General features: G+C 56.8%; 1 protein-coding gene across 3 annotated transcripts; it reads left to right on the top strand.

Moving 5' to 3' along the window:
• On the top strand, positions 1-27,258 carry GRIN2D (glutamate ionotropic receptor NMDA type subunit 2D). Of its 3 annotated transcripts, none has more exons than XM_019488819.2 (13): positions 1-934; positions 10,979-11,412; positions 13,486-14,078; positions 14,431-14,545; positions 14,803-15,014; positions 15,287-15,455; positions 15,970-16,123; positions 16,296-16,421; positions 16,693-16,922; positions 19,687-19,847; positions 20,213-20,400; positions 21,318-21,550; positions 23,528-27,258. In XM_019488819.2, exons 2-13 carry the CDS (start codon positions 11,002-11,004, stop codon positions 25,091-25,093), a joined length of 4,158 nt encoding a protein of 1,385 aa, XP_019344364.1. In that variant the 5' UTR covers positions 1-934; positions 10,979-11,001; the 3' UTR covers positions 25,094-27,258. The 3 variants fall into 3 exon arrangements, with proteins under 3 accessions (XP_019344364.1, XP_059584077.1, XP_006277709.4); XM_059728094.1 differs by lacking the exon at positions 1-934 and adding an exon at positions 7,826-9,070; XM_006277647.4 differs by lacking the exon at positions 1-934 and having other exon boundaries at positions 7,826-11,412.

Raw genomic sequence — 27,258 nt, 5'->3', positions numbered from 1 at the left:
CGATTGCAATGTGTGTAGCGGGCGCGTGTGTGCCCCGATCGGGCGGTGTGTGCGTGTAGCAGGCGCGTGTGCTCCCGGCTGTCTGCATGTGTGTGTCCTGCTCGCGGTGTGCGTGCGTGTGTGTGTGTGCAAGGAGGGGTGTAGCCCGCGCGTGTCCTGACGGCTGCGTGTGTTTCTCTTTCTGTGCATGTGCATGTCTACACCGGGCGCTCATGTGTCCTGATCTGTGCTTGTGCCCTGATCGGGCTCGGGGTGTGTGTGGGGCTGTGTGTACGTCCTGATAGGTGTGTGTGTGTGTATGTGTGTCTGGTTCTGCGCGTGTGTATGTCTACACCCGTCGCGCGTGTGTCCTGATCGGGCGGTGTGTGTGATCGGGGTGTGTGTGCGCGCCGGCTAGCGCGCCAGCCCACCCACCGAAAGGTGACCCAGAGAAAGGCAGAAGGAAAAAGCCAGCCGCCGCCGCCGCGTGTCCGGGAGCGACGCGGAGACGCAGAGAAGAGCGGGGAGAGACAACAGCCTCCGCACGTCGGCGATTCTGGAAGGAGGCAGGAGCCGGCCCGGCCCGGCTCCCCCTCGCCCCCGCCGCCCGGCCCGGCACCCAGCCCCGGCGCCCGGGACCGCAGAGCGCGGCGCTCGCAGCCCAACTTTGAAAGCAACATGTGAAGCGGCGCCGGCTGCGCGGCGGGGGCCGGGGCCGGGCCGAGCCGGGCCGGGCCGGGCCGGGCCGGGGGGGGCGGACGCGGCGGGGCTGGGGGGCGATGCCGCCGCCTCCGCGCTCGCCCCGCCGGGGGATTTAGACTCGGCTGGATCCGGGCAGATTGAGGCGGAGGAAGGGGGAGCCCCGGACAGGAGGGAGGAGGGGGCCTCCCGGTCTCCCCCCGCCCCCCACCGGTGGCGGTCGTGGAGCAGCCGGATCCGGAGATGTGATGAGAAGGTAAGAGACGCTGTTGTTCCGCCTGCCGGGACCAGCCCCACGCAGAGACCGGGGAGACCCCCGGCCCGCGCTGACACGGCACAGCAACCCCCACGCACAGGCATCAAGACACCCCCCAGCACACGCAAACCCAGGGGAGACCCTCCCACGCACTGAGACAGGCAGACTCCAGTGCAGCCCCAGGGGACGCCCCTGTGCCCAGACAGCCCCAGCGCACATGGGGATGCCCCCCCCCTACATGCACACGGTCCTGGCCCCCCTTCCCCAACAGGCACAGCCCCTCACAGAGCCCCCCACTCACACATGGAGACCCCCTCCCAGGCACACAGCCCCACACAGAGACCTCCCTGTAGATGGACATCCCCAATACACACAGCCCCACATATAGAGACAATCCCCACAAAGACCCCCGCCTCACAGATACCAGCCCCACACCCCCAACACAACCAGCCCCTATATACACAGACACCCCCTCCCACAGACATCATCCCCTTCACACACACAGCCCCCTTAGACACAGTCCCACACAGAGCCCCTACACACACAGACTCCCACACTGAGGCAGAGACCCCCGCCATAGACACCCCCCCAACAAACAGCCGCACACAGAGCCCATGCACATGCAGCCCCCCTCACAGACACACAGACCCGCCCCTGACATACACAGCCCCACACAGATCCCAGCACACACAGCCAGTCCCCCCACTGACACACAGAGACTCCCCCCACAGACACAGACCTGCCTTCCGAACAGACACAGCACAGAGATGCCTCCCCAGACTCACAGGAGACCTCAGGAGACCGCCTCACAGACAGAGACAGAGATACAGACCTACCCCGTGACATACACAGCCCCCCATAGAACACAGGGATGCCCCAGACTCACAGAGACCCCAGAAGACCCCCTCACAGATGGACAGAGCCCCCAGAGCCCCCTCTACAGACCCCCCCCACACACATACCCTCCCCCAGCAGACAGAGACACAAAGGCACACGCACACCCGGCTGGTGTTAGTATTCTGCAGGTGGACTAGCCCAGAGCACTGGCTGGGCATTGCGGGGGGGGGGGGTTGTCCGCGGCTGTGATGAAGCGATTTGGCTCTCAGAGAGCTCCAAGAATGTCTCTTCTCCAGCAAAGCTTCCCCTTGTCTCCTCCTGTCTTGATCTTTCCATCCCCATACCCCCCTTTATCATCTGTCCACCCACCGTCCATCCCCCTACACACCCACCTATCCATCCGCCTCTCTTTCCTTCCATCCACCATGTACCTCTTCTATCCCTCTGATCTATCTAAACCCCCAATCTTGCCATCCATCTCTCCCTTTATTCCTCCATCCATCTGTCCATCCATGGTTTCTTCCATGATGCTCTTTCCACCCCACCCCCAGGCCACATAGGATTTTTTTGTCCCCACTCTTTCTCAACTCCCCCTAGGGGCCTCAGATTCTCTCTTAGCCCTCCCTGCCCCTGTCCCCTCCCCAGAGGCAGGCTCAAGGCTGGGCACAGTCTCCCCACCATGCTAGCTGGGGTAGCACTGAGACTTGGGGATCCCTGTAGGCAGCACCAAAGCACGGGGGCATTGCAGGGGTGAAGGATTGTGGGGAAACAAGCCTAGCTGACCCTACACTGTGATCTGGTCTGTATTCTAGGGCTGCCTAACTGTTTAATACCTAGGGGTGTGTGGGAAGGTCCCTCTCCTTCCCACACTGACTCAACTGCCCAAGCACTCAGAGGGACAGTCTCTAGACTTGACTGGTCCATGTACCCTTGGTGATCTCTATAGCAAACTGCAGAGGAGCTGAAGACTAGGTCTGCAAGGGACATGGCCTTTGGAGGGGACTGGGGGCTCAATGCATATGAGAGACACAAACAGGGCTTCTTTCAGATCTGCACAGCAGTCCTTATATCTGCTCCAGTGCATATAGATGAAGACTATGCAGGCAGGCTGTCATGTGCCTATAGGCAAAGGGAGAAACCACCCCTTAGCACCAAGTGGGATTTCCAAGCTGGATAGCATGAAACTAGTCCATATAACCCAGGTTATACACAGGAAGAGTCACTGGGGATGGATCAGTCCATGTAATGGGTCTCACTATGAGTGGGGGTGCTATGGAGATGGGTCAGTCCATATAATTGGTCACTGAGTGAATGGGAGTGCTGCAGGGGTGGAGCCACCTGTATGAGCAGTCCGTATAACTGGTCCCTACGGAAGCAGGAACAAGTGTTTATAAAAGCAGTCCATATAATTGGTCTCTAAGCAAGAGGGTTCCCTCAGAAGAAGCAGGTGGAATGGTCCATATGAACAGTCCATATAATTGGTTTCTATGGGCTCCATGGGGCTGGAGTGGTCCATACAAAAAGCAGCAGTTGATATACCCAGCCCTAAACCTGGAAGGAGTTTGGGTTGGGGACCTGGTACTGAGAAGCCAGTCTATATAGAGAGGCAGCCTCTACCAAGACCGTGAGAGCTTGGTGGGGGTGGTCCATATTACTGGCCATTATAGGTAAGTGGGCATATGTGAGGGATTTGAACGGCAATAGAAAAAACAGGAACAGTTTGTCACCTGGTCACTGCTCATCAGGTGGGGAAAGGAGGCTCCTTCAAGGAGGCAGCACAGTCCCTATTTTACAAGAGGAAAACTGAGGCACAGAGAGGAGAAGGACACAAAGACCCAAACAAGCTAGAGACAGGACCCAGAAGTCCTCCTCTTCTCTAACCCACTACACCCCATTCCCCTCCCAGAGCAGAGCTAGAATTTAAGAGTCCTGGCTCCCAGCTTCCCAACCCATGCGCCCTCCTTGTCTCAGGCCCCGTGGTGTGGTGACGGAAAGTTAGAAAGTCTGCAGACTGAGCATTATACCCTGTGGGTGGGGAAAGGGGAACAACCAGCCCCAGGGGTGGGAGTAGGCAAATCTTTCCCTGGCATGGGGGAGATCACAGAGGTCTGAATCATGGTTTGTAGGCCCCTTTCTACTGTCCCCTGTTGGGTCTAGCTGGACAAAGGAGTAACTGCTGCTGCTAGGAAGGAAGATCCCACTTCCCACCCTCCATTCCAAACACACAACCCTACCTGTCAGCATGGATGGGGGAGGGGGGGTGTCCAAGTCCTCTTCCTGCCTAACCCCTGGGGGAGGATTCTGGAATTCAACATCTTGGGTGGGGGGGTGAGATTGTTGTATGGAGAGGATTTGAACTCAGGGTAGGGGGGGAGAGACTGTATCACTGTTTGTTTTTTGCAGGGGGGTGGGGGGGAGATGGGGGGAGATGCTGCCCCTGCTGGTGGGATCAGAACTGTCCCACTCTGCATGAGTGTGTATGCACACGTGCCAGTGCTCACTGCATTGCCCCTTCTGGACTGAATGAGAGCTGCCCTGCTGTGGGTGTAAGCATTTGTGTGTCTGAGTTTTGGGTTCAACTATCTGTCCATGTATGTTGATGCTGATTGTGGAGTGGGAGATAGGAGCTGACTGTTTTCATGGGTGTCCGTGTGTGTAGTGGGGTGCTGGACATGATTTTATGTATGCACTAAAGTGGACTGAAGGTGTGTGTAAGGGGTGTGCATGCGTCCTTTGTGTGTGCTTGAGCATGTGTGTCTGTTTTGGGACTGGTGCTATTCGGGTCTGGGTAATTGTATGAGCAAGGGGTTATCTGTCTGGGTGTGTTGGAGCTAACTGCCTCTAGTGGCGGGGGTATAGTGGGAGTGTCTGACCAGGGTTGTTTCAACATTGGTTTGGCAGTGGGTCTCTGTACCTATGTCTGTCTGCTTGCCCATGCAGGTGTTCATGGTGGTTCTGACTGTCTCTGTCAGGGTGTTCTGGGCAATGCTTTGTCTGGGGATCTGTGTGTCTGCCTGTGTATCTCCCTTTATCTAGTATTTGCCCCAACTGTGTTGCATAGTTTTGATATTCCAGGGTGGGAGAGTTCTGGCTGTGTGCATACATGTGTGTGCGCACATGCATAATGGGGGGGGTGTTGTGTGTGTGTGTGCGCACGCGCATGTGCATGTGTCCCTATTGCCCCCTGCTGGAGGGGAGAAGCCCTGCTCTATGTGTGAGTGTGTGCATGCACGTGCAGACACACACCGGTCTATGATCTAACTGTCAAGGGCTGCTGGGGTCTGTCTCCAGACTGTTCTTATCCAGGGACCTGTGGGGTGGGGGAAAAGGCTGACTAGATATGATTGAGCAGCTGTCTTCAGCTAGAATCTGGTCCCCATTCCTGCTTCCCTAAGGACTTTCTTTAATTCCTTTTCCCTTACTCTCTGCCTCACCACAGGAAAATTCCCAACATCATCCTCTGAGGCCACATGGACTCCTGGGTCCTGTGACCACACCCACACTTATCCTTAAGTTCATCTCTCCCTCTTCTCAGACACCTGGACTCCTGGGTTCTATAATCTCTAAGGTTGGCCCTGTCCTGAGACACCTGGATTCCTGGTTCTTACTGTTCCCCCACCTCTGCCCTAGCAAGGAGGACAGGAGACATGAGGCGTGTTGTTGGGTGGAATATAACCCCACCCATGCCTGGAAATCCAGAAACAGGCACTGTTACATGCACAGTCAGACTTGAACCTACTTGAATTTAAACTCTGGGACCTGAACTGGAATTTGCAGCTTCTACCCCAAGGTGAGATAATGGACATCACAGTGACCTGTGTTTCCTCCTAGTTCAATTGTATCCAGGTGATAACACAACAGCCACTTCCTTCCTACCAGTGTAGGATTCCTCCTAGGGCATTACTGCCTCATGAAAGGAAAGCTGTCACACCAGAAAGCTTGGGAGATTTTGACATGCTTCAGTCAGGGATGTCAGTCAGAGTCACCTGTAGCTGACAGCAAAGTATAACTGTGCTTTCACAGTACAATGGGGGTGTACACATCACCAACATGGTATGTAATCCACTCCCTGATCAATACACTCAATATATCACAGCTCCACCTGCAGCATGATGCTCCTATTACACTTGTATACAGAGAGGGGGTCTTTAGAAGCAGACACTCCACATGCTGTGAGAGGGATATGCATGTTCAGACTGTATCTGCACACCTTCATTAATACATTCTCAGCCTGTAGCTACACCCTGCCATGCTGTGGCTGCACATTTCTTAAAATATATGCTTGAGTGATACCTACCCACTGACATACTGTAGCTACACATGCTTATAAAGCTATTTTTCAACTATGCCTACACACCTGCATGCCATTGCAGCTTTCTTTTGTAATTAAACTCTCAAGTTGTACTGATGTGCTAACAAACTGTACCTACACACCCTTAGACATACCCTGTCTGGTTGTATACATACACATGCACATGTTCATAGCCTTAGCCAGTACCTACTGATATTCATTAATACACCTTCACAGTGCAGCTGCACACCTAAATACACTCTCAGGTTGTGTCTGTGCATTTTCAGTGTAGCTACAACCTTTTGTCATGCACCTACATCCCATTATAAATACTCTTCAGCTGCACCTACAACTGTCCAAGGTGTAGCTACATATCTAGCCTGGACCAGACCAGCATTTCCAGCCTGGACCAACATACTCTTATTGTGTAGTTACACACTTTTTTCATAATATCTACACACCATCATAAATGCATGTCAGGCTGCAATCAGACAAGCTCAGGCAGTGCTTTTGCACCCTCATACTCAATCATTCATGCTGTACTCATGTTTTCACACTGTAGTCCCACTTTGTAAACTTGCTTGCGGACTGTAGCAGCACAACTACAGTGTAAAGCTACATTTTTTCACCCTATCTACACAACATAAATGTGCTTTCACAATGTATGTACATCTCTTAAGAGTGTAGAAACACCCTCTCCAACTGTACTCAAACACCCTCCTAAACATGCTTTTACATTGTATCTTCACTTTCTATGCCTCTTAAGACTGGATCTGCATAAAGGCGTAATTCACTTTCACATAGTATCTTGATCCCCCACAGACTATGCCTACAGCCCTCCTAAATATGCTTTCATGTGTAGATACTCATCTTCAGATTGGGCCCACAGTGACACCATTGGCCATTCCTAGACCTATCATACGTGTTCACCATCTAGCAACACCCTACAGACAGCTCAGCACATAGTAGCCTCTTCTCACCTATCCCCTGTGCCTGTTACCCTATCCAACCCTTTGCTGTTCTGCCTGTCCTTCCCACTGCCTGTTTGCCCTTCTTCCACTGCATGTCTCCCCATCCATCTCATATTCTCAGGGTGCCTATGGGTGTGTTCTCCCTTTCCCCATGGACTCTGCCCTCCGCCCCTTCTCAGAATAACCCTCTAATAGGCGTTTCCTGGAATAACCCTTTAATAGGCATTTACAAAAAGGTTCCAGTGGCCCTGGGGGGGAGGCGTGAGTGGTGACTTGCTGGAAGCGGCAGCAGGGGACTGTGCCTGAGCCAGCTGCAACTGCTGCGCCAGTCCCTTGAGTGGGGTCTAGGAAATGGAGAGGGAGGGTATAGGGGAGGCTGTGAGACCCCTCACTGCACAGCCATGAGCAAGGCACATGCCTGTCCCTAGGACCCCCACCCAGCGCTGAGCTGCAGCTGCCTCTGGGGTGGGGCACATCAGGGGACTGGTTATACAGGGACCTTCTCGCTGAGCACTGAGATGCAGCTGCCTCCAGCACAGGGCACAGGGGCTGGGGGGGCAGGCTGCCCCATCACCCCAGGGCCGTGTACATTTCCATGTTCTCCACCGCTGAGACGTGCGCAAGAGAGAGAACGAGACAGGGAAAAATGAAAGGGAGGAAGGACAAAGAGGCGACGCGGCCCCAGGGGGTAGAGCTCGAAAAGGCAGAGAAATCAATACGCTGTGGCAGGAGCGGGGAGCGGAGAGACAGGCAGGAGCAGGGGGGCAAGGAGGGGGCAGGAGGGGGGAGCATGGGGAGATGAATGAGGAATCAAGAAGAGGGGCAGGCTGCCTAGCAAAGCTGTGGAAAGGGTTCTAGGCAGCAGGTCACTGGGGGTTTATCCCAGCAATGGAAGCTGTGTCAAGTGGGCTAAAGCAGGGGGTGAAGGCCAAGCACCTGGGCTCTGTCCCAGCTCGCTGAGGGGTGTGGGGTCTGTGGGTGTTTGCCTGCATGCACACACGTATGTTTTCCATGTGCACTGTCGTATATCTGGAAGGAGCGAACCTTGGTGCTGGGGCCTGTCACATGTCCTGACAAGTTGATGCATTTTCAGGCTGTGGGAAGACAGCATGGCCTAGTAGGCAAAGCACTTCTCTGTGGCCCCAGACTCGATCCCCAGCTCTGCTACCACCCTACTGGGTAACCATGCTCATGTCCCTTCCCTTCTCCCAGCATCAGCTTCCCATTTGGAAAGTGGCCCCAACCCCTTGGGGACTGTGGGTGGAGAGGCTGGCTGTGCAGGGTAGCTGTGTTCCTGATGCTCCTTGTGTTGTTCTTTCTAGCATGTGCAGTTTTGGGGGAAGCTTTCTGGTTTGCTGTGGAGGCTCAGTGTGGAGAGGGGCACAAGAGTGTCCCTGAATGGGGAGTTGCTTCCATGGTGTGGCTGTGTGTTGTTTGGGCAGCTGTGCATGCCTCGCAAAGGTGTTTCATGTCAGTGTTATTTGTAGGGTGTCTGTGAATTCTGAGTGTGTGTGGGGGGGTGCAGGGTGTTGGTGTATTGTTTTCAGTAGGTGTGGGTATTCTTTGAGGGTCATCTTGTGGGGTGGGGTGGGGTGGGGTGTAGCGGTGAGTGGATGTCTGTGTATGGTGGGAGTTTTGGTTCTGTGTGTTATTCCCATGGGATGTATATTCATCCTTAAGGTTTTAATGTGATCTCTGGGCATGTGTTTTTAGGGTGTGTGTCCAGAAGAGCATGTGTGTGTGTTTTTGTATTGGGGGGATGGTGTACATGTGTTTGTGTAGTATATTCTGTCTTGTGTCAGGCTGTGTTGTGGAGGGCATTTGTAGCTTTGAATGCTATATTAATTGTATATATCTGTCTGTCCATCTTTAGGGTAGTTTGGTGTGTGGGTGAGGAAGTACAGGGGGTGCATTTGTGTGTAGCTATATTCATGCATGTGCATCAGTTTAACATTGTGGGGAACTGGTTGTGTGTAGTGATGGTGTGTCTGGGTGGTTCACTGGTGTTGAAGCAGCTGTATGTAGAGGATTTCTGAGGTGAGGAGTGTTTGTATATAGTTTTCTGTCTGTTTCAATTTACAATTTTCAGGGGTGTTTGTATGGGGTGAAAAGTATCTTGTAGAGAAAATAAAATATTTGTGTGTGGGTGGGTGAGTGTGTTGAAACAAACAGTGTGTTTGCTTGGGCAGAATTTGCGGGACTAGAGGTTGGTCTTTTCAGAAGTTTGGGGGGACCTGATAATATTTATAGGTGTGTCCACAGTAGGCACAGGGCTAAGTGAGCCTGTGGGGTTGGATGAGGGCAGGGAGGGACCAGGGTACCAGTCCGTGGTGCTGATCCAAAGCAGAGACCAGGTGGGATACTAGGCTGGCTGGGCTCCATGGGGCTGGTGGCTGTCCAGGAGGGAGGGGACAGTGTAGCAGGCAGTGGCGGTGGAGGGGTTAAGCGAGGGGGATGGAGCGTGCTGTCTTTCCGAGCAGTAATTTCCGGAGCTGACAATCAGCAGAAGTGTTTCTATTCCCGGGTGTGTAATCAGGCCCGGCAGTTTACTTTGCTAATGAGGACCTTGTGTGAGCGAGCCCCCCTCCCCAGCCCAACCAGCTGCAGCGCCCCAGGAACGTGCCAGCAGCCCAGGCGGGACACCGAGCCTGGCCCCTGCCCAGCAGGCACAGTGTGGGCTGGAGCAGGGCTGGCCCCTGCATAAGCCTCAGCCCTGTGCCACACCCCTGGGATGTGGCTTGAGGTCTTCTCCCTATGTAGGGTGCTAGTAGGGCAGGGGGGGGTCTGACTGGGAGGGTGGGGGAGCAGTGGCTTTCCCCTCTAGGAGCAATGGGGACTGACTGGCTTATGGGAGTGAGGGAATAGGGAAGGGGGCTTCCCTGGGTGTGAGGGATCCCAGACACCTGGGTTCTGCCTCCCTCCCTCAGCCCCAAGCATAACTTGTGTTATACCACATGACTGGCATGGCCCAACAGGCCCCATGCCCCTCTCAGAGAAAGGACAGAACCCAGGTGTCCTGGCTGCCAGCACCTGCCCTGCTCTAGTCCACCAGACCCCACCCTCCTCCCAAATCAAGAAGAGAACCCAGGAGTCCTGACCCACACCCTGGACAGATGGCAGCTGAAACAAGGCTGCAGGCAAAGAGGAAGGGGCTGGCAGGATTTGGGTGGCTAGGTCCCCTACCCCAGTACCTCTCCTGGGGGATGAGGCTGTACCCAGGACCTGGGGGACATCTCCAGAGGAAATGGGGTAGAATTGGCGGGGTTGGGGTCAGGGTTGGGTGGAGGCGAGGGCCTGTGGGGGTTGGGGTGCAGTGGCAGGGCGGGACTGGCCCTCCCTACGCTGGGTCCCTGCCAAGCTGGGACTGCATCCATCAGCACTGGCCCCAGCTCAGCTGCCTGCATCTTCATCAAGGTCGGACAGCATTCTCCTCCCGCCCTGTGCCACAGGCTCCTTGCCCAGGGCAGCCACGGGCCTGACCAGACCCCTGGCCAGAGTAGTCCAATGGGCCCAACTACCTGGACTGCACCTCTTCCCTGCCCTGAACCAGCTCCCAGGCCCACCCGGCCCAGTCTCTTCATGATGTTGGGTGGTGCAGGGGAAGGATCCAAGAGCCTTGTTTCTCATTTCCTGGGAGCCAGATGCCTCTTCTGGCCAGGGAGCCAGAGCCACGCTTCTCCTCACAGCCAGGCCTCCTCGCAGGGGGCCGAGGCCTGCATCTTGGCCATTTTGGGCCCATGAGCAGATGTGTTAGCTGGCCTCACAGGCCTCAGGGCTGGTATGGAGCCAAGCAGTCACCTGGGCTTCAATTTCTCTCTCTTCCCTTCTCTTTCCCAACTCTCTTGCCTCTCATCTCCTTCCCCACTTCCTCTCCCATTCCCTGCAACCCTCCTTTCTACCCTTTCTCCTCTCCCATGGCTATTTCCACCCCCTGCCCCATTGCAGAGGGGTCTGCGAGTCCCTGCGAGATGAGCCTGTCTTCCAGCCTCCCCGCTGCCGCTAGGATGCTCTTTGTTCTGGCCTTGGCCTGTGCCAGCCCCTTCCTGGACCTGCGCCCAGATGGGCCACGCTCACTGAACGTGGCCATCATCTTCAGCGGCTCCTCCTACGCCCCTGAGAGCGCCCGCTTATCACCCACTGCCTTCCGCAACTTCTCACTGGAGGTGAACCCTGTCTCAGTGCTGCTGAATGACACCAACCCGCGAAGCCTGATCGTGCGCCTGTGTGATGTGCTCTCCTCCCTGCGCATCCATGGTGTGGTCTTTGAGGACGACACAAGGGCTGAGGCTGTGGCCCAGATCCTCGATTTCATCTCAGCCCAGACCTCTGTGCCCATCATCGGCATCAATGGGGGCTCCGCCATTGTTCTCACGCCCAAGGTGAGTGGTGGGGCCCTGGCACCTCTCCTGCCACATGTGCTCCAGTCACAACCCAGAACAGCTCCAGTTCAGCCAAACCCAACCCAACCCTATTCCTGTCTGTTAGGGTCCACCAGGCCAGGCAGCCTAGTGGATAGAGCCAGCAGTGGGATCAGGGATGGTTGGGGTAGGGATCAGGAAGTCAGGAGCCAAATACCAAGCCAGGGTCAGAAGCCGGAAATCAGAAGCCGTTACCAAATCCAAGGGACAATCCAAAGGGCGAGGTCCAAGAACAAGCCAAACTGGGGGTAGGAGCCAGGAAACAGAGCTGCAGGGAAATCCAAAGCCAAAAGCAGGGCCTGGAACTAGGACAGCCAGGGATGTTGCTAGGACAGGAGGTGCTCAGAGACTGGAGACTAGTGTGTGGTACAGTAAGGCTCAGGTGCTGGAGGAGATCCTTAAATCAGCCCCAGAGCCATTCAGGGGGAGGGGGCTGGAGGTCAGTTGGCGTTGATTAATCAAGTGGGTCAGCTGCACTTACCAAAGGCTGTAGGGCAGGAACCTGGCTGAGCTTTACAGAGCTGATCCAGGCTGTAGGGCAGGAGATTTACACTGTCACCACAGCCCTGGTTCTAGTTTACCCCTTCACAGCAATACCTAAGCTCATCTCAGCCCAGCCCCCATTTGCCACAATCCCAATCCATCCCGTACCCAAACTCAACCAGATTTCATCACAATCTAAACCCATCCTGCACCTGACCCAATGGATTCAAATCAAATGCAACCCAGCCTGTGCCCTCAACCAGACCCAATCTCATCCTAACCCAACTCAACCCAACCCTGAGTCACCACGATCTCCACATTCAAACAACTCAGCCAAGCTATTTCCAATCAAACCCAAATATTCATCATAACTAAGACTCAGTTCAAGCCAACCTAAACTAATTGTGATTCAAGCTGTTCCTCCACCTGATGCATCTCAATCCAAATGTAGCTCAGCAAAATCCATGTCAGCCTAAATTTAGTATGATCCAAAGACAGCCCCATCCTAGTGCCATCCAACCCAATAAGGACTGGATCATAGGCAGTCTGGCCTAATGATTGGGCCACTAGGGGAGAACAGGAGCCAGGAGCAGAGTCCAAGTCACTAGCCAAATCACGGGTCAGGAGTCAGGGACCAAGTTACCAGATCCAAGGGAGAAATGCAGAGGCAGAGTCCAAGTCACAGTCTGGGTCAGGAGGCAGAGACCAGATCACTAAAGCTGAGCAGAGTTCCCAGAAGCTAGAGTCCAGGGGCCAGAAAACCAGAGAGCACAGGATCCAGGGAGGCTTCCCACAGCAAGCCATCAGGGAGAATTGCTGCCTGGCCTCCAGCCTGCTGCCAAAGGTGGGCTTAAATGGGGAGCCTGCTCTCCCCAGCAGTTAAGCCAGACGCCTTAGCTGTGACCATCTGGTTCCTCAGCCAGGGTGAGGACCTGTTACAGCCTCAGGCAGGTTTGGCTAGCTGGGCAATTAATCTGAGCCAGGCTCTCTGTCAGCACCCCTGGCAGACCCCAACTGAGCTCAAACAAACCACAACCCAACCACTGGATAACCAACCTGACCCAAACTTACTGGGATCTAAAATCACCATGGCCTCAGTCCAAGCCCCAGCTCCACACAACCAAATTCCAACCCAACTCCATCCAAACCCATCTTGGTCTTCATCCAGGCCGGACCTACTGAACCAACACATCCCAACTCACAATCCTAACACACCTCTGATCCTACCAAGTCCAGTCTCTGCTCAACTCCCCCAGTCACCGCTTACCCTGAGTCCAACCCAAAACCCACTTATACCAGTTTCAGCCCAACCCAACCCAGAGCTGAAAGGCAGCAGGGAAATGAGAGTGAGGGTGGCAGTAGGGTAATGGGGTTGGTTTTGCCGGGCACCCTCTATATTCATGGCAGGAGGGGGCTTCAGGGCAGGGGCGAGTAGCACCAGATCACTGTCCCTGCCTCAGGCAGGGGGGTTGAACTAGATCACCTCTGGAGGTCTCTTCCAGCCCAACGTCTCTATGATTCTATGATTCCACCTTTCCCGCCCCTTCCTAGGAGAAAGGTTCCACCTTCCTGCAGCTGGGGTCCTCAACGGAGCAGCAGCTTCAGGTGATTTTCGAGGTGTTGGAGGAGTACGACTGGACAGCCTTTGCTGTCCTCACCACACTCTTCCCTGGCTATGAGGATTTCATCGACTACATTGAGGTCCTGACTGACAGCAGCTTCATTGGCTGGGAGCACCGGGGCGTTATCACCCTGAACCTCACTGATGATCCTGATGGCTCCCGCCTCAAGCGTCAGCTGCGAGAGATCAGTTCCCAGATCCGCCTGCTCTACTGCTCCCGGGAGGAGGCCGAGAGCATCTTCCGGGCTGCCCGGGAAGCAGGGCTCACTGGGCCCGGCTACATCTGGTTCTTGGTGGGGACCAACCTGGGGGGCACTGACTACTTGCCTGAGCACCTGCCAGTGGGGCTGTTCACAGTGCTGTCAGCTGGCTGGAGGGATGACCTTCATCGCCGGGTCCACAATGGGGTGGCCATCATTGCCAAGGGGGCTGAGGCGCTCTTCCGGGACTATGGCTTCATCCCCGAGTTCAACAATGATTGCCGGGCTCCCAACATGACCCAGATCCATGACAACCTTCACCGGTCAGCAGGGGTTTTGGGGGAAAACAGGGCTTGACCTGCGAGGGGACAGGGGGATGGGGCAGGGGTGAGAAAATCAGGTCAGGACCACTCATGGATTAGAGAGCAGCTGATGAGGTGGTGGTAGGGGACTTTCCCCTCCAGGGGGTGCCAGCTGTAGGGGACACTGGCTAACTCAGGGGGTGGGAATAAGGCATGAGAGCTGCATGTTGGAGGTGCAGGTCTCAGCAGGGTGGGAGAAGGATCCCTGGGCTGGCCTGGCTATGGGTCAAGAGTGCTGGGCAGAGGAGAGGCACAGAGCTAGGATGGGGGACCTGGGCTCCCACTAATGTGTCCGCCTCCCTCCCCAAACCAGGTATTTCATGAACATCACATGGGGGCAGAAGGATTTCTCCTTTAATGAGGATGGCTACCTCATTAACCCTTCGCTCGTCGTCATCTCCCTCAACAAAGAGCGTACCTGGGAGGTGGTGAGTGCATGTCTCCATGTCCTGACCCCTGACAGAGTCCCACCCAGTACAGTCCACGGGAGTATGGGGCCAGTCTGGGGAGGGCAAAACTGGCAGCTAGGATTGTGGGTCCAAGGTCAGGCATCACAGACCACAATGGCATCTCTGAGGTCAGTGCAATGTCATGGATTGCTGATGATGAATGACTCCCCAGGGGGCTGGGGGGATGGTGAAGCCTTTACTAGGGGGTGGGAGTGACGTGTCTACACCCGGTGTAGGTGGGGAGCTGGGAGCACCAGATTCTGCGAATGAAGTACCCAGTGTGGTCGCGCTACGGCAAATTCCTGCAGCCGGTGGACGACGACCAGCACCTGACAGTGGCCACACTGGAGGAGCGCCCATTTGTCATCGTGGAGAACATTGACCCGGCCACTGGCACCTGCATCCGTGACTCTGTACCCTGCCGCAAGCAGCTCAACCACACCGAGAGGTGAGCGTGCCACCAGCTTCCCCCCAAGCAGTGCCCTCCCCTTACCCGCAGCTACCCCCCCCCGCCAACATGTGCTGTCCCCACCTGCTGTGAGTTTCCCCCAGCAGTGCCCTCACCTTGGGATTCCCGGGGCTCTGAGCTTTGCCATGATGGTGCCCCCCACCCCAGGAAGGGGCTTCTGTATCATGAGCTTCCCTCACAGCCATACCCCAGGGTGGGCCCTGCTTGTTCTCCCCATCCATTGCAGTTTTTGCTCTGCTCCCCCATCACAGCTATTCCCTGGACCCAGTGCTCTTTGAGAAGAAGTGCTGCAAGGGCTTCTGCATCGACATCCTCAAACGCCTGGCCAAGACTGTGGGCTTCACCTACGACCTCTACCTGGTCACCAATGGCAAGCATGGCAAGAAGATCGATGGGGTGTGGAATGGCATGATTGGGGAGGTGAGAGCTCACCACCCCCCAAGCACAACCCTGAACTCAGGAGTTCAGGCTCCCAGCCCCGCTCCTTCAGTTAAACGCTAGATTCCACCTTGTTCCCAAAGCTAGGATCCTGGCTCCATACTGCCTGCTCTAGCCCACAAGTACCCCTAAAGTGGCAGTACAGGGGTGGAGGAACCAGCCCTCTTGAGGCCCCCACAGCTTTGCAGGAAAGTCAGGGGGTGCAGAGCTCCAGTAATAATCCTGGACACCTCATATCTGCCAGGGCATCTTTCTGCTTCTGCCCGCTCTGCAAGTGCTTTCCTTTAGTGACCCCCCAGAGCACTGACTTGGCCTAGCCCCATCCTCCCCTACTAGCCCTGCCCCAAACCCTACCCTAGCTCCTCCTTTCCTCCCAGTATCCCTAGTCCAGTCCCAGTCCCACTCTGCACTAGCCCCATACTTCTTCACCCTTAACCCTGCCCCCAGCACTTCTGCCACCAGCCCTGCTCAGCACTAACCCCGCCCTGTGGTGCAGGTGTTCTATGAGCGAGCGGACATGGCCATCGGGTCACTGACCATCAACGAGGAGCGCTCTGAGATCATTGACTTCTCTGTGCCCTTCGTGGAGACTGGCATCAGCGTCATGGTGTCCCGCAGCAACGGCACCGTCTCCCCCTCTGCCTTCCTGGGTGAGTGGGGATGGGGCAGCGCAGCAGGGGCACCATGTGGGGAGGGTTAGGGTTAGGGTACTGTTGGGCATAGAGCCCATCCCAGCCCCTGTCTTTCACCTCTGACCCACTCCCAGAGCTGGGGAGGGGACCCAGGCATCCAGGGGCTGATTTCTTGTCCCCTCCCGCTCAGAGCCCTACAGCCCGGCCGTCTGGGTAATGATGTTCGTCATGTGCCTCACAGTCGTTGCCGTCACCGTCTTCATCTTTGAGTATTTCAGCCCCGTGGGCTACAACCGCAGTCTTGCTGCTGGTAAACGTGAGTCTCACCCCCTTGACTTGGCTCCACCCTGGGGTGCGGGGGAACAGAGGTCTGTGGGGCAGGAGTGAGAGGCATCAGCAGGGCTGGGGGGAGCCCAGGCAGGGGCAAAGGGGCTGTGGGGCAGGACCAAGGAGCACCAGCAGAGCTGGGGTCAGGGCACCCCTGTACCCCACTCTTCCTGAGCCAACCAGTCCCTGTGGCTTACACAACTGTGAGGCATCTGTCCCTGTGGTGCTGGGGACTGACGCCATCCCATGATGTTTTGCAGGTGCAGGGGGGTCAAAGTTCACCATCGGGAAGTCAATCTGGCTGCTTTGGGCCTTGGTGTTCAACAACTCGGTGCCGGTGGAGAACCCCAAGGGTACCACCAGCAAGATCATGGTGCTCATCTGGGCATTCTTCGCTGTCATCTTCCTGGCCAGCTACACAGCCAACCTGGCTGCTTTCATGATCCAAGAGGAGTACGTGGACACTGTCTCAGGGCTCAGTGACCGTAAGGTGAGGGGCAGCAGGGGAACCCATCGCTGCCAACTTTGCCCCCCCCCAACAAGCCCTCCACTGCCAGCATCACCCCCGCCCGCACCCCTCCTCCAACATCTCAGTCACCTCCCCCCATCTGTCCGTCTGTCTGCCTGTCCGGGATGGCTGTGCTACAGCAGGCTCCTGCCCCCGGTTGTCCTTGCCTCAAGGTTTTTGTGTCTGGACATCTAGAAAGGAGCTGAGAGGCTTCTCAGTGAGTTCCCAAAGCTCAACCTGTCTCTTTCCAGACCTGTCTGCAGACCTGGAGGCTTCTCCTTGGTTGACCCCAGGTGCGTCTCCCTTCAGAAAGCTCTAGAGATCTCATCCTTTCTAGCAGAGTCTGTTTCTATCTGTGGTACTTTCTGCCTAGGTCGCTGCCCAAGAAACCACGTGAAATCTGCTAGCTCTTCATTACCTCTGTCAAGAGGACTAGAAAGCTTGTCTCCTCGCTTTGCTTTTGTGAGGTCTAGAAATCTAATACCTAGCTGCATTCTGGGTCTAGAAACCTCTAGAAGTCTTGCTTGCCCTCAGTCTGCATCAGCCTAGGAAGTTCTAGAAAGCTTTATCGATTTTGGCTCAGTTAGGCCAGGAAAGCTCTAGAAATCTGCTGGATTCTCTGTCCGCAAAGCTCGAGAAATGTGCTGGGTTCCCGGTGTAGAAAGCTCCAGAAATCTGGGTCGTCTGTCTGGAAAGTTCTGGAAAACTTGTGGTTTTCTAGCACTGTGAGCCTGGGGAAATCCATTGTGCTTTTCCTCCCATCTGGGCCCTGCTGCCTGACATCGTCCTCACTTTCTCTGGGTGTGTCTAGGCCAGGTGTTGGTTGACCCCATCCCCAGCATGTGCCCACATGGGCCCCTGGTCTCTGGATGGCTTTGCCACATGCCAGGATAGAGAAGAGGGGCCTTTCATGACACTGGGCTGGGGAGAGGCTTAGCCTGGAAGAGCTGGCTCAATGGCTATCAGGGCCAGATCCAGGGCAGAGCCTGGGGTTGCAGAGAGGCAGCTGGAATTAATATGGGCCCTTCACCTGGCTGGACGGAGCTGGGCCAGAGAGACCCAAACCAGCCATGGATGCAAAGCTAGTCAGCACAGCCAGGAAGGCCTGGTCTGGGCATTGCCAGTTGGCATAGAGCAGGCAGGTCCTGAGGAAGGAGAAGTCATTGGATAAGACATGGGTCTCTGACTTTCGATTTTGATTTTCTTTTGTGTCTCACAGGAAAGCCATTCACCACTACACCATTATAGGTGCTGGGGGTGGGATGTGGACTCAACTTGCATCACCAGGGTATTGTGTCCTGTGGCCCTTGGCCATATCAAGGCTTTGCTGTGTGGCTAAGAATGGGTCAATCTGGACTGACCCAGGCCAGACTGGGAACAAGAAGGGTGTGATCCCTCTGCCCAAGCACACAGGTGGGGCAAATATCAGCAGAGGGGAGAACTTCTCAGGTTAGGCAACAAGGTCAGATGGCTCCAGACTAGCTAGGGATACATCTAGAAAAGTGAAGTCTGAGCCAGGTCTAAGTCTGGTCATGGGGCAGGAAGCCTGAATCACTTTGGGATTGAACTGGCTAAGTTTCAGGATGGAGGGGGTGGTGGGACAGGGGGCCTCTGGCTCAACAATCAGTGGGTGTGGTATGAAGTCATGCATCATGCGTCATCCCCAAGTTGGGGAGTGGAAGTAACTCATGTAGCATGGAAAGCATCTGGTAGTCCCCTGACTCAGAGCTGTGGCTGATCTCAGGTAGAGGCTCATGAATGCTACTGGCTTTGTTGGAGGGGGAGGTGAGGGGAGGTTCCCCTTCCTCTGAGACATTGGGACATTGGCCACATCTCAGGATGGAGGGCTGGACTGAGGTACACTGATGCTCCTGCTGGGACTAGATAGCCAGAGGCTGCTGGCTGGTGAGTTTTGCTTTGCTACTCAGGGTCTCACTGGTCACCAAGGTCGGGGTCAAGAACGGGTTGTTCCCCCCCATGTCAGACTGGGACAAGCTGTGGGTGCTTTGCCTTGTCTGTTGTGCAGGTCATGGTCCTTTCCTAGAATCTTCTGAGCACGTATAAACAGATGCCTTCCCTGTCGCTGCAGGGAGGCCACTGGCAGCTTAAAAATTGTTCTTCAGCTACTTAAGTTGGTCTAATAAAAGATATCAGATTCACCCAAAGAACTTTGTCTGCCCTTGTCTCCCCAAGGCATTTACAGGGTGGTGCTGGTGCTTGGGGCTTGAGGCCTTGTGATTGTGGAGAGGGGCATTCACAGCAGGGATTTGGGACAGAGGCCTGGACTTTCTGGCCCAGGAGACCCTTTCCAGTCCCATTTTCCTGTGTTGTAGATGGATGGTTCCCAGTAGTGAATCCAAGCAGACCCTGTCCAGGCTGATCTAGTTAGTGGATCGAGCCAGATTCAATCAGGCAAGATCCGCAGATCTAGATGGATCCAATGAGTTCCTGGCTCTCCTCGTCCCTCCAGTCTGTCCCCTTTCTAGTCATTTCTCCTTCCTCCTCCTTTCTTCCCGACCCCTGAGTGGCAGCCCCAGCTCTTTTCACTGCTTTAATCCCCCTGGCAAAGTGAGGATGACAATAGTTTGATGGGAGTCTAGGGAATATGGCCCTGTGGGGCCTATGAGTGATGCCTTGTAGGGTGTTCTGGTGGTACCTGTCCCCATGGACCAGTAGATGATTTCCTGTGGGGTGTTGGGCATGTACCCGGCCCCATGGAATGTTAGGTGACGCCCATGCCTCACAGTTCCAGAAGCCACAGGACCAGTACCCCCCGCTCAAATTTGGCACCGTGCCCAACGGCAGCACTGAGAAGAATATCCGCAGCAACTACCCTGACATGCACACCTACATGGTGAAGTACAATCAGCGCAGTGTGGAGGATGCCCTGCAGCACCTCAAGTCAGGGTGAGTGGGGCAGGGAATGGGGCAGGCCCTTGGGAGAGGGTCACCCAGGGGAGCCAGGGTCAGGGCAGGGGACATGGGAAATGGGATGGGGTTACAGGGGGAGGGAGGTGACCAAGGGAGAGGGCAGGGCTGGGTAGGTGGAGGGTGGCAGGGTTGGAAGAGATGGTGTGAGCCAGAGTGGGCAGGGCCAGAGGAATAGGGGGTGGGGCCAGGAAGAAGCAGGTGGGGTGGAGAAAACAGGAGGCAGGGCCAGGATGGAGTGGATGGTGCTGGGTGGCAGGATTAGGGCCAGGGATCAGGGCTGATCTGACTTCCCTTATGCTCCCTTCCCCTCCCCCTGGGTCCTGGCCCCATGTGTGTTTCAGGAAGTTGGATGCCTTCATCTATGATGCAGCGGTGCTCAACTACATGGCACGCAAGGACGAGGGCTGCAAGCTCGTCACCATTGGCAGTGGCAAGGTGTTTGCCACCACGGGCTATGGTATCGCCCTGCAGAAGGGCTCCAAATGGAAACGACCCATCGACTTGGCCCTGCTTCAGTTTCTGGGTGACGGTACGTGACCCATCCTGGATACCTGGGTCTCATCCCAGATGTGGGAGGGGGCAGAGACACTGGGCTGAGAGCCAGGACACCTGGGTTCCATCACAGTTCTGGATCCTGGTCTGGCATCCTGCCTGGTCCTGATTCAGCCCCAGAGCACGGCTGTGGGGTGCAGTGGGGTTTGCTCTGGGGGTGGTTCTGATCTCTGTTCCTGCCAAGGGCTGGGACTGAGGCCCAACTCCAGGAGCAGGTGCTGCCAGCACAGCCTTCCCAGCTGAGAAGCAGGGAGTGGGGCCTGCTCAGAAACCAAGGGCACGTGTGACCTGCATCACAACCCAAAGGAGCATGTGACTGGCATCACAACTGGTGTATGGGCATGTGATATGCATCACAATGCGCCCGTATGTGTGATGGGCATCGCTGCCTGTGAGGATGTGTGGTTGGCTTCACAGCCAGCTTGGGTGTGTGAGATCAGCGTCACAACTGGAGTGTGTGTGTGTGTGTGTGTGTGCGCGTGCGTGTGAGATTAGCACCACCACCTGGGCTTGTGTTCCAATCCGAGGCTGTGGGAGATCCAACTCTGCAGGCACAATGCACCTGGTGTGGGTATTTCAGTTCAGGTCCCTCCTTCAGGGACTCAGCCATGAGAGACAAAGACATTCCCCAACCTGGACAGGACTCCTGGGTTCTATCCCAGCTTAGAGAAGTGAATCGGGTCTAGTGGGAGGGGCTGAGATGCCTGAGTGCTATCCTCCAGGTGCAGGAGGTGAGTGGAGATGGGCAATTTAGGGCATGGGGGTGCTGGGAGCCAGGCCTCCTGGGTTCCATCCCCAGCTGTGCGGCAGGGCATAGGTGTCTAGTAGTGGGGAGTGGGGCCTGCTGCTGTTTGCCTGGACACCTGGGTCCGACAAAGCCCTTGTCCCTTGTAGATGAGATTGAGATGCTGGAACGGCTGTGGCTATCGGGGATATGCCACAACGACAAGATCGAGGTGATGAGCAGCAAGCTGGACATTGACAACATGGCGGGTGTCTTCTACATGTTGCTGGTGGCCATGGGGTTGAGCCTGCTGGTCTTCGCTTGGGAGCACCTCATCTACTGGAAGCTGCGCCACTGCATGAGCCACGCTGGCCGCCTTGACTTCCTCCTGGCCTTCAGCAGGGTGAGCACTCATGCCTGTCCAGCCAGCCATCTGTCCCTAGGCATCTGTCCATCCCCACACACCTCCTTCCATCCACCCTCCTTCCTCCATCCTGGCCCCTTTATATGTCCATCCCACATGGCCCTTCTTCACCCCTACACCCCTCCATCCTGCACACATCCTCCCTCTGCCTCCTGCCTGACCTCGCCCTGCACATGCTAGATACCATAGGCAGGCTGACATTGAGGGTGGTCCTGGGAGCCCCATACAGCACAGACAGTCCCCAGTCCCATGCCCTTTTCTCTCACAACACCCCCAACCCCAGCACTGCCCCTCCTGCTTCCTACCCTTCTCCCAGAAAGCACCTCCTCTTCGCCTTCCTCTATCTTTCATTCCCACAGTTGTCTCCCCTTTTCAGGATTCCCTTCCCCCATCTCTGCCCTTGCAGACCCCTTTGCAGTCACCCCAGGACACCCCCTGGGGCCCCTTCTGCCCACACCTCCAGCTCAGTTGGCCCCTGCTGTTCCCTGGGCCCCTCAGGGTGAGTGACAGGTCAGAGAGGGCAGCCCCAAGCATCACATCAGCCTGAGGGGAGCCTGGGAAAGGGGGCCCAGCTCACAGGCAGCCCTCAGCCCCATCATGCTACCTCCAGACTCTCGGCATGACCCATCCAACATTCCCAGAGGTTCCTACCCTGTGGCACTTTCAAATTCCCTCCCATCCTGGTGCCCCAAACCCACTTTTAGCCTCCCCCATCCCAGCCTGGCCCCCTGTCCTGCCCCACCCTCAGTCCCATTCTCCCTGTCCAAGCTTGTGGCCTCCCCCCCCTTCCTCCAACCTGGTGCCCTTCAAACCTCCCCAGCTTGTCCACCCAGCCTGAGGCCCTACTCTGCCAGTGCTCCTGGCCTGCCCTATAGCCCAGTATCCCCTGATCCCTGCAACACTCCCCACCTCACCAACAGCCCCAGCATCCTCCATCCCTAACCTGCCCCCTCACAAAGTGCCTCAGCCTGCATTCTCCCCAGTCTTCCCAGCCTCCCCTACCACCCGGAAACACCCTCCCCAACCTGATACCCCCCACATCCCCTCCCAACACTCCTGGTCCCACTGGCTTCCCCGCCTTCTCTTCTCCCCACCTCTCCCCCCCGCACTGTTCCCAGCACTGCCCTCCCTCCCTCCCCGCCCCCCACATACACACAATTCCTGGGCTCCTCTGGCTGCTCCACACACCCAGCCCTTCTGATTCTCTGTCCTATCCTCCCTTTCCTTGTTCTCCCCTTTGCAGCTCTCCCCATCCCCTGCATGTCTGTCTGTCTGTCCCCGCCTCCCTGCAGCATGTTGTATTGTTATCTCTTAGGAATCAAATGCTTGTGACAAAGGCACTGGGAGGGAGTTAGTGGGGAGGTTCAAAGATGGGCCCCCGCACGCACATGGACCCACTCAAGCTATGTGGCAGCCCAGGGTCAGTGGGGCGGGGGTGGGGGGAGGGAGGCCTGGAGACAAGGAGCAGGAAGACCCTGTAGCCCACTTAGAAGCCAGTCTCCACACATGTACCATGCCCAATATAAAAGCTGCTCACTGCAGCGGAGTCCCAACGATAACCTTCCCCCCTCCCGTGTAGTCCTTGCTGCAGTGGTGTCACAGTGATAACCTTCCCCTCTCCATTTAGTGCTTGCTGCAGTGGTGTCACAGCAATAATGTTCCCCCTGCTGAGCACTCAATGCAGCTGTGTCACTGCAATAGCCTCCCCCCCCACATAGGTCTGTCCTGCTGCACAGTGGGATGGTGTCTCTGCTATAGAGATCCCCTCTGTGTAGAGGTGGGGTATATTTGGTTCTACCCCCATGAACAGTAACCCCCCAGCAGCTCTCTGGGGCAGTAACATCCCCCCACCCCATGCCACAGTGTTGGGGCTGGTGTTGTGATAAGGGTGTCTCCCCCATGCATTTTAGTTCTACCCCCCTACAAACCTGTGTCCTCCTTGTCTCCCCCCACCAGGGCATGTACAGCTGCTGCAGCAGTGAGGATCCAAAGGCCAAGGACCAGCAGCAGCTGCCCATCCTGAACCATAGCTATGGGCCACAACGCGGTGGGGCACCAGCCCTGCCCAGCCCCCCTGCCCCACCCCTGCCCTGCAGCAGTTTCCTGCCCCGGGAGCGCCGCATCGTGGAACGTTGGCGTCATGCCCGCAGCCCCAACTGCTACAAAGACCTGTATGCACCACCTGGTCCCCCTGAGCCCTCTGGGGCCAAAGCCAGCTCCCGCCATGGCCTCCAGAGCGCCTTCACCGATGGTTTCCACCGATTCTACGGCCCCATTGAACCTGAGGGGCTGTCAGATCACCTGGGTGCAGGTGCTGGAGCGGGGATGGCTGCACCAGGGCAGGCGAAGAAGATGGCGCCTTGCCAGCTTTCACCACCACCTCCCACCAGAGGTCTGGAGAACCCCCCATCCTACTTTGCCATTGTGCGGGAGAAAGAAGGGCCGGAACCACCTGCTTCAGCCTGGCATCGTAAGTCCCTGCGGGGCCTATACGAGAGTTTCCAGGCGGGCAAAACTGGGAGCCGGACACCAGAGCCCAAGAAGCACGGGGTTGGCATGAGTGGGGCCTATGCCCCCAAGGGTCCCCGTGAGCTGGAATGTGGGCGCCCAAGCAAGGAGACGGGGCGCTACGGCTACACCCGCCTGTCCTATGAAGACGAGCGCACCCCACCGCTGGCCCCAGCCCCCTGTGGGCGTGAGCGCCGTTACCGCCACACTGAGGAGGCCCGGAGTGGTGCCGACGGGGAGACCCAGCCCCTACTGCACCCCACATGCCCAGGAGCAGGGGGCAGCAGTGGCAGTGGGGGGCGTGCCCACATCTGCCGCAGCCATTCGCACCCACTGGCCGTGAGTGCCAGCTTCCCCAGCCAGAGCCGCTACATGGAGTTCTCAGACTCAGACTCGGAGGTGTGTGAGCGAGAAGTACCCTGCACCGAGGCCTCACCCTCGACACCCCCGGCCCCGCCCCCAGGCGATGGGCACAGCTGCTGGTACTCTCCCCCTGATTACTTCTGTACTTACCCGTCCCGAGAGCGCCAGCTCTTCAGCACCCACAAGCCTTTGCGCTATTGGTCAGCCGACAAACTGGGCCCCTGCCACTCCTGCCACGGGCTGTGCCAGCACTGTGCCAGCCTGGAGCTGCTGCCACCTCCCACCCCACCGTGCCGCAAGGAGGCGCTGCGCTACTTCAGCTGCTCAGAGGAGCGTCTGGAGCGCCGGCTAGACTGGGAGCACCGGCGCTGCGGGCACTACAGCTGCCTGGCTCCCCGGCACCACCACGGCCTCTACCGGCACTGCCATCACCACCACTCCTGCGAGCTGGGCCCTGCCGGCTCCATCCTGCACCCGACTTCCCGCAGCCTGGAGGACCTCAGCTCCTGCCACCTGGTGCGCTGTGGTGTGACACCCCACCGCTTCGGCTTCTCTCCCCCTGAGTGGCTCCCGCGCCGTGTCAGCCGCAGTGGCGAGCTCTTCACCCGGCGCGGCTCCGCCCACTTCTCCAGCCTGGAGTCGGAGGTATGACGCAGCCGTGGACCTGGGGGAAGGGACAGGGGGTGGGGGTGCTGATGCCATGGACCTGCAGGGAGGAGTCCAGGAGTGTTGATGCCACAGACCAAGGGGGCACCATGGTTGGTGATACCATGGATCCAAGGAGAGGGAGGGACCCAGGGATGGGTGGACAGTGCAATGGCTGCTGGCACCATGGACCCAGGGATGAGTGGATTGATACCACGGCTGCTACTGCCACAATCCTGTCAAGAGAGAGCTAGATTATGGGCAAGAAGAGCAGCACCACATTCATGAATGCCACAGGCCTGGAGGACATGGCAGCTAACAATGCCACAACCCTGGGGAGAAGGGCCTGTTGCCACAGATGGATAACAGAAGCAGGGGGATGCTGTGGCTGCTGACCCAGATGCCAGAGAGATACAGTCATGGTGGCTTGTGCTGCAGACTTGAGGCAGGGAGGGGGATGGTGCCACAAATGCCAAGCCTGTGGACCTGAGGGGCACAATCACTGATACCATGGACACAGCAGGCACAAAATCACTGTGGACCAACCCATACGGGGCATCTATGTCACGGACCAGTGTCTGAGGTGCCTGCCACTGAAGCCATGGACATAGGACAAGGAAAATTGATGCCTCACAACCACACCCAGCAGGGTTGGCCATCACCATCATTGGCACTCTGGCCTGGGGAGGGTGGTTTTTGCCAGCACCTTTAATACCACGGAGCCGTAGAAGAACAGTGCCAGCAATAGCACAGAGCCAGCAAGAAGTGGCTCTCCACTGCCCTTGTAGCTAAGCTAAAGAGTCATGAGAGCCACCACAGGGCCACGGATCCTGCCAAGGTGTCACTGACCCCCCAGCCCACAGACTTGCCGTAGGAGGGGCTGCCACAGGTACCACGGACCAGGGGCAAACAACATAGCCAGCATCACTGATACCACAGAACCCTGCACCACTGAGGCCACAGGCTGAGCTGGGTACAGGAGGAGGAGTGAGACCATGGACATGGGCCATAGCCCAGCCTAGTCACTGCCCTCCAGCTGACACTGAACCCAGTCCAACAGACAGGATGGGCTGGCACCATCCGCTGGCCAACAGCTGCCCCAACACATGGCAGTGGCAGCTGGGGAAGAGGGGAGGGCTATTGGCAGCCCCATAGCTAGGCTGTGATTTTTTTTCTCCAAAGGGCTTTTCCATGCGGCATGAGGCAGGGAGGAGGTGCGTGGGACCCGCAAGCACATGGCAAATGGGGGCAAAGGGGTATCCCCACTGGTTGGGACAGTAGTAGGACTCTTACCCCCAGGGCCCTGAAGGGTCAGCCTGCTTTGGGAGGGATGGAGGGGAGGACACACCCATGAGCCCTGCGGGGTGGAGAGGGGGCATCTCCTGTGTTCAGACGGCAGGGGGCACTGCAGGGCTTGACCCTCCCAGCCCCCTTCACACACCCAAACCGGTCGTAGCTGTTCAGACTTTTTAAACTTTATTTTTTGGGGATGGGGGGAGGGAGGGGAAAGGGAGACGAAACTGTGATCCACACGACGGAACCGATACTGTGATCTCCGCGGCACCTTGCCTACCGTGCCCACCCCCAGCAACCCCTCACCTGAAGCCCCCATGGTTCTCGCCCACTGTGCCTGCCCCCGTGGCCTCCACCTTCACCCCCAATGCCCCTGTAGCCCATCTGCTCACATGTGGCACCTGCCCCTGCAGCCCTGTGCCCCGCTTCACCTCCTATGTGTTGCCGTTTCTTGGGGTTTCTCTCTTTTCTTTCTCCTTCTCTCCTCTCTGGCATTTCATGTGCTCCCCTGTCTCCAACATCCATCTGCCCATCCTCCTCTCCCGTTAGTCTTTTCCCCTCTTCAGTCCATCTGTCCATCCCTTCTTCTCCTTGTGTCTCTGTCCTTCCACTGTGTGTGTGTGTGTGTGCGCACGCATCTCTCCCAAGTCTTTCCCATCCTTCCCAGTTTCTCCTCCACCCCTTGTCTGTCTGTCTGTCCTTCTCCCGTCTGTCCAAACATCTCTCCTCTCTGTCCCCTCTTAGTGCCCCTCTCTGTCAGCCTCCTCCCTGTCCCCATATCTGTCCCTCTGTCTCTGCTCCCTCCATTGCTTTCTCAGCAGTTCTGGGATTCAGGGGGGAGGAAGGGGGGGCTGCGTGATTTAGGGCCCCTGGGGGGG

This window comes from Alligator mississippiensis, chromosome 5, assembly GCF_030867095.1.
Source record: "Alligator mississippiensis isolate rAllMis1 chromosome 5, rAllMis1, whole genome shotgun sequence".
NCBI classification, from domain to species: Eukaryota; Metazoa; Chordata; order Crocodylia; family Alligatoridae; genus Alligator; species Alligator mississippiensis.
The sequence above is the reverse complement of the archived record's forward strand: the minus strand, read 5'-3'. Positions and strand labels throughout refer to the sequence as shown.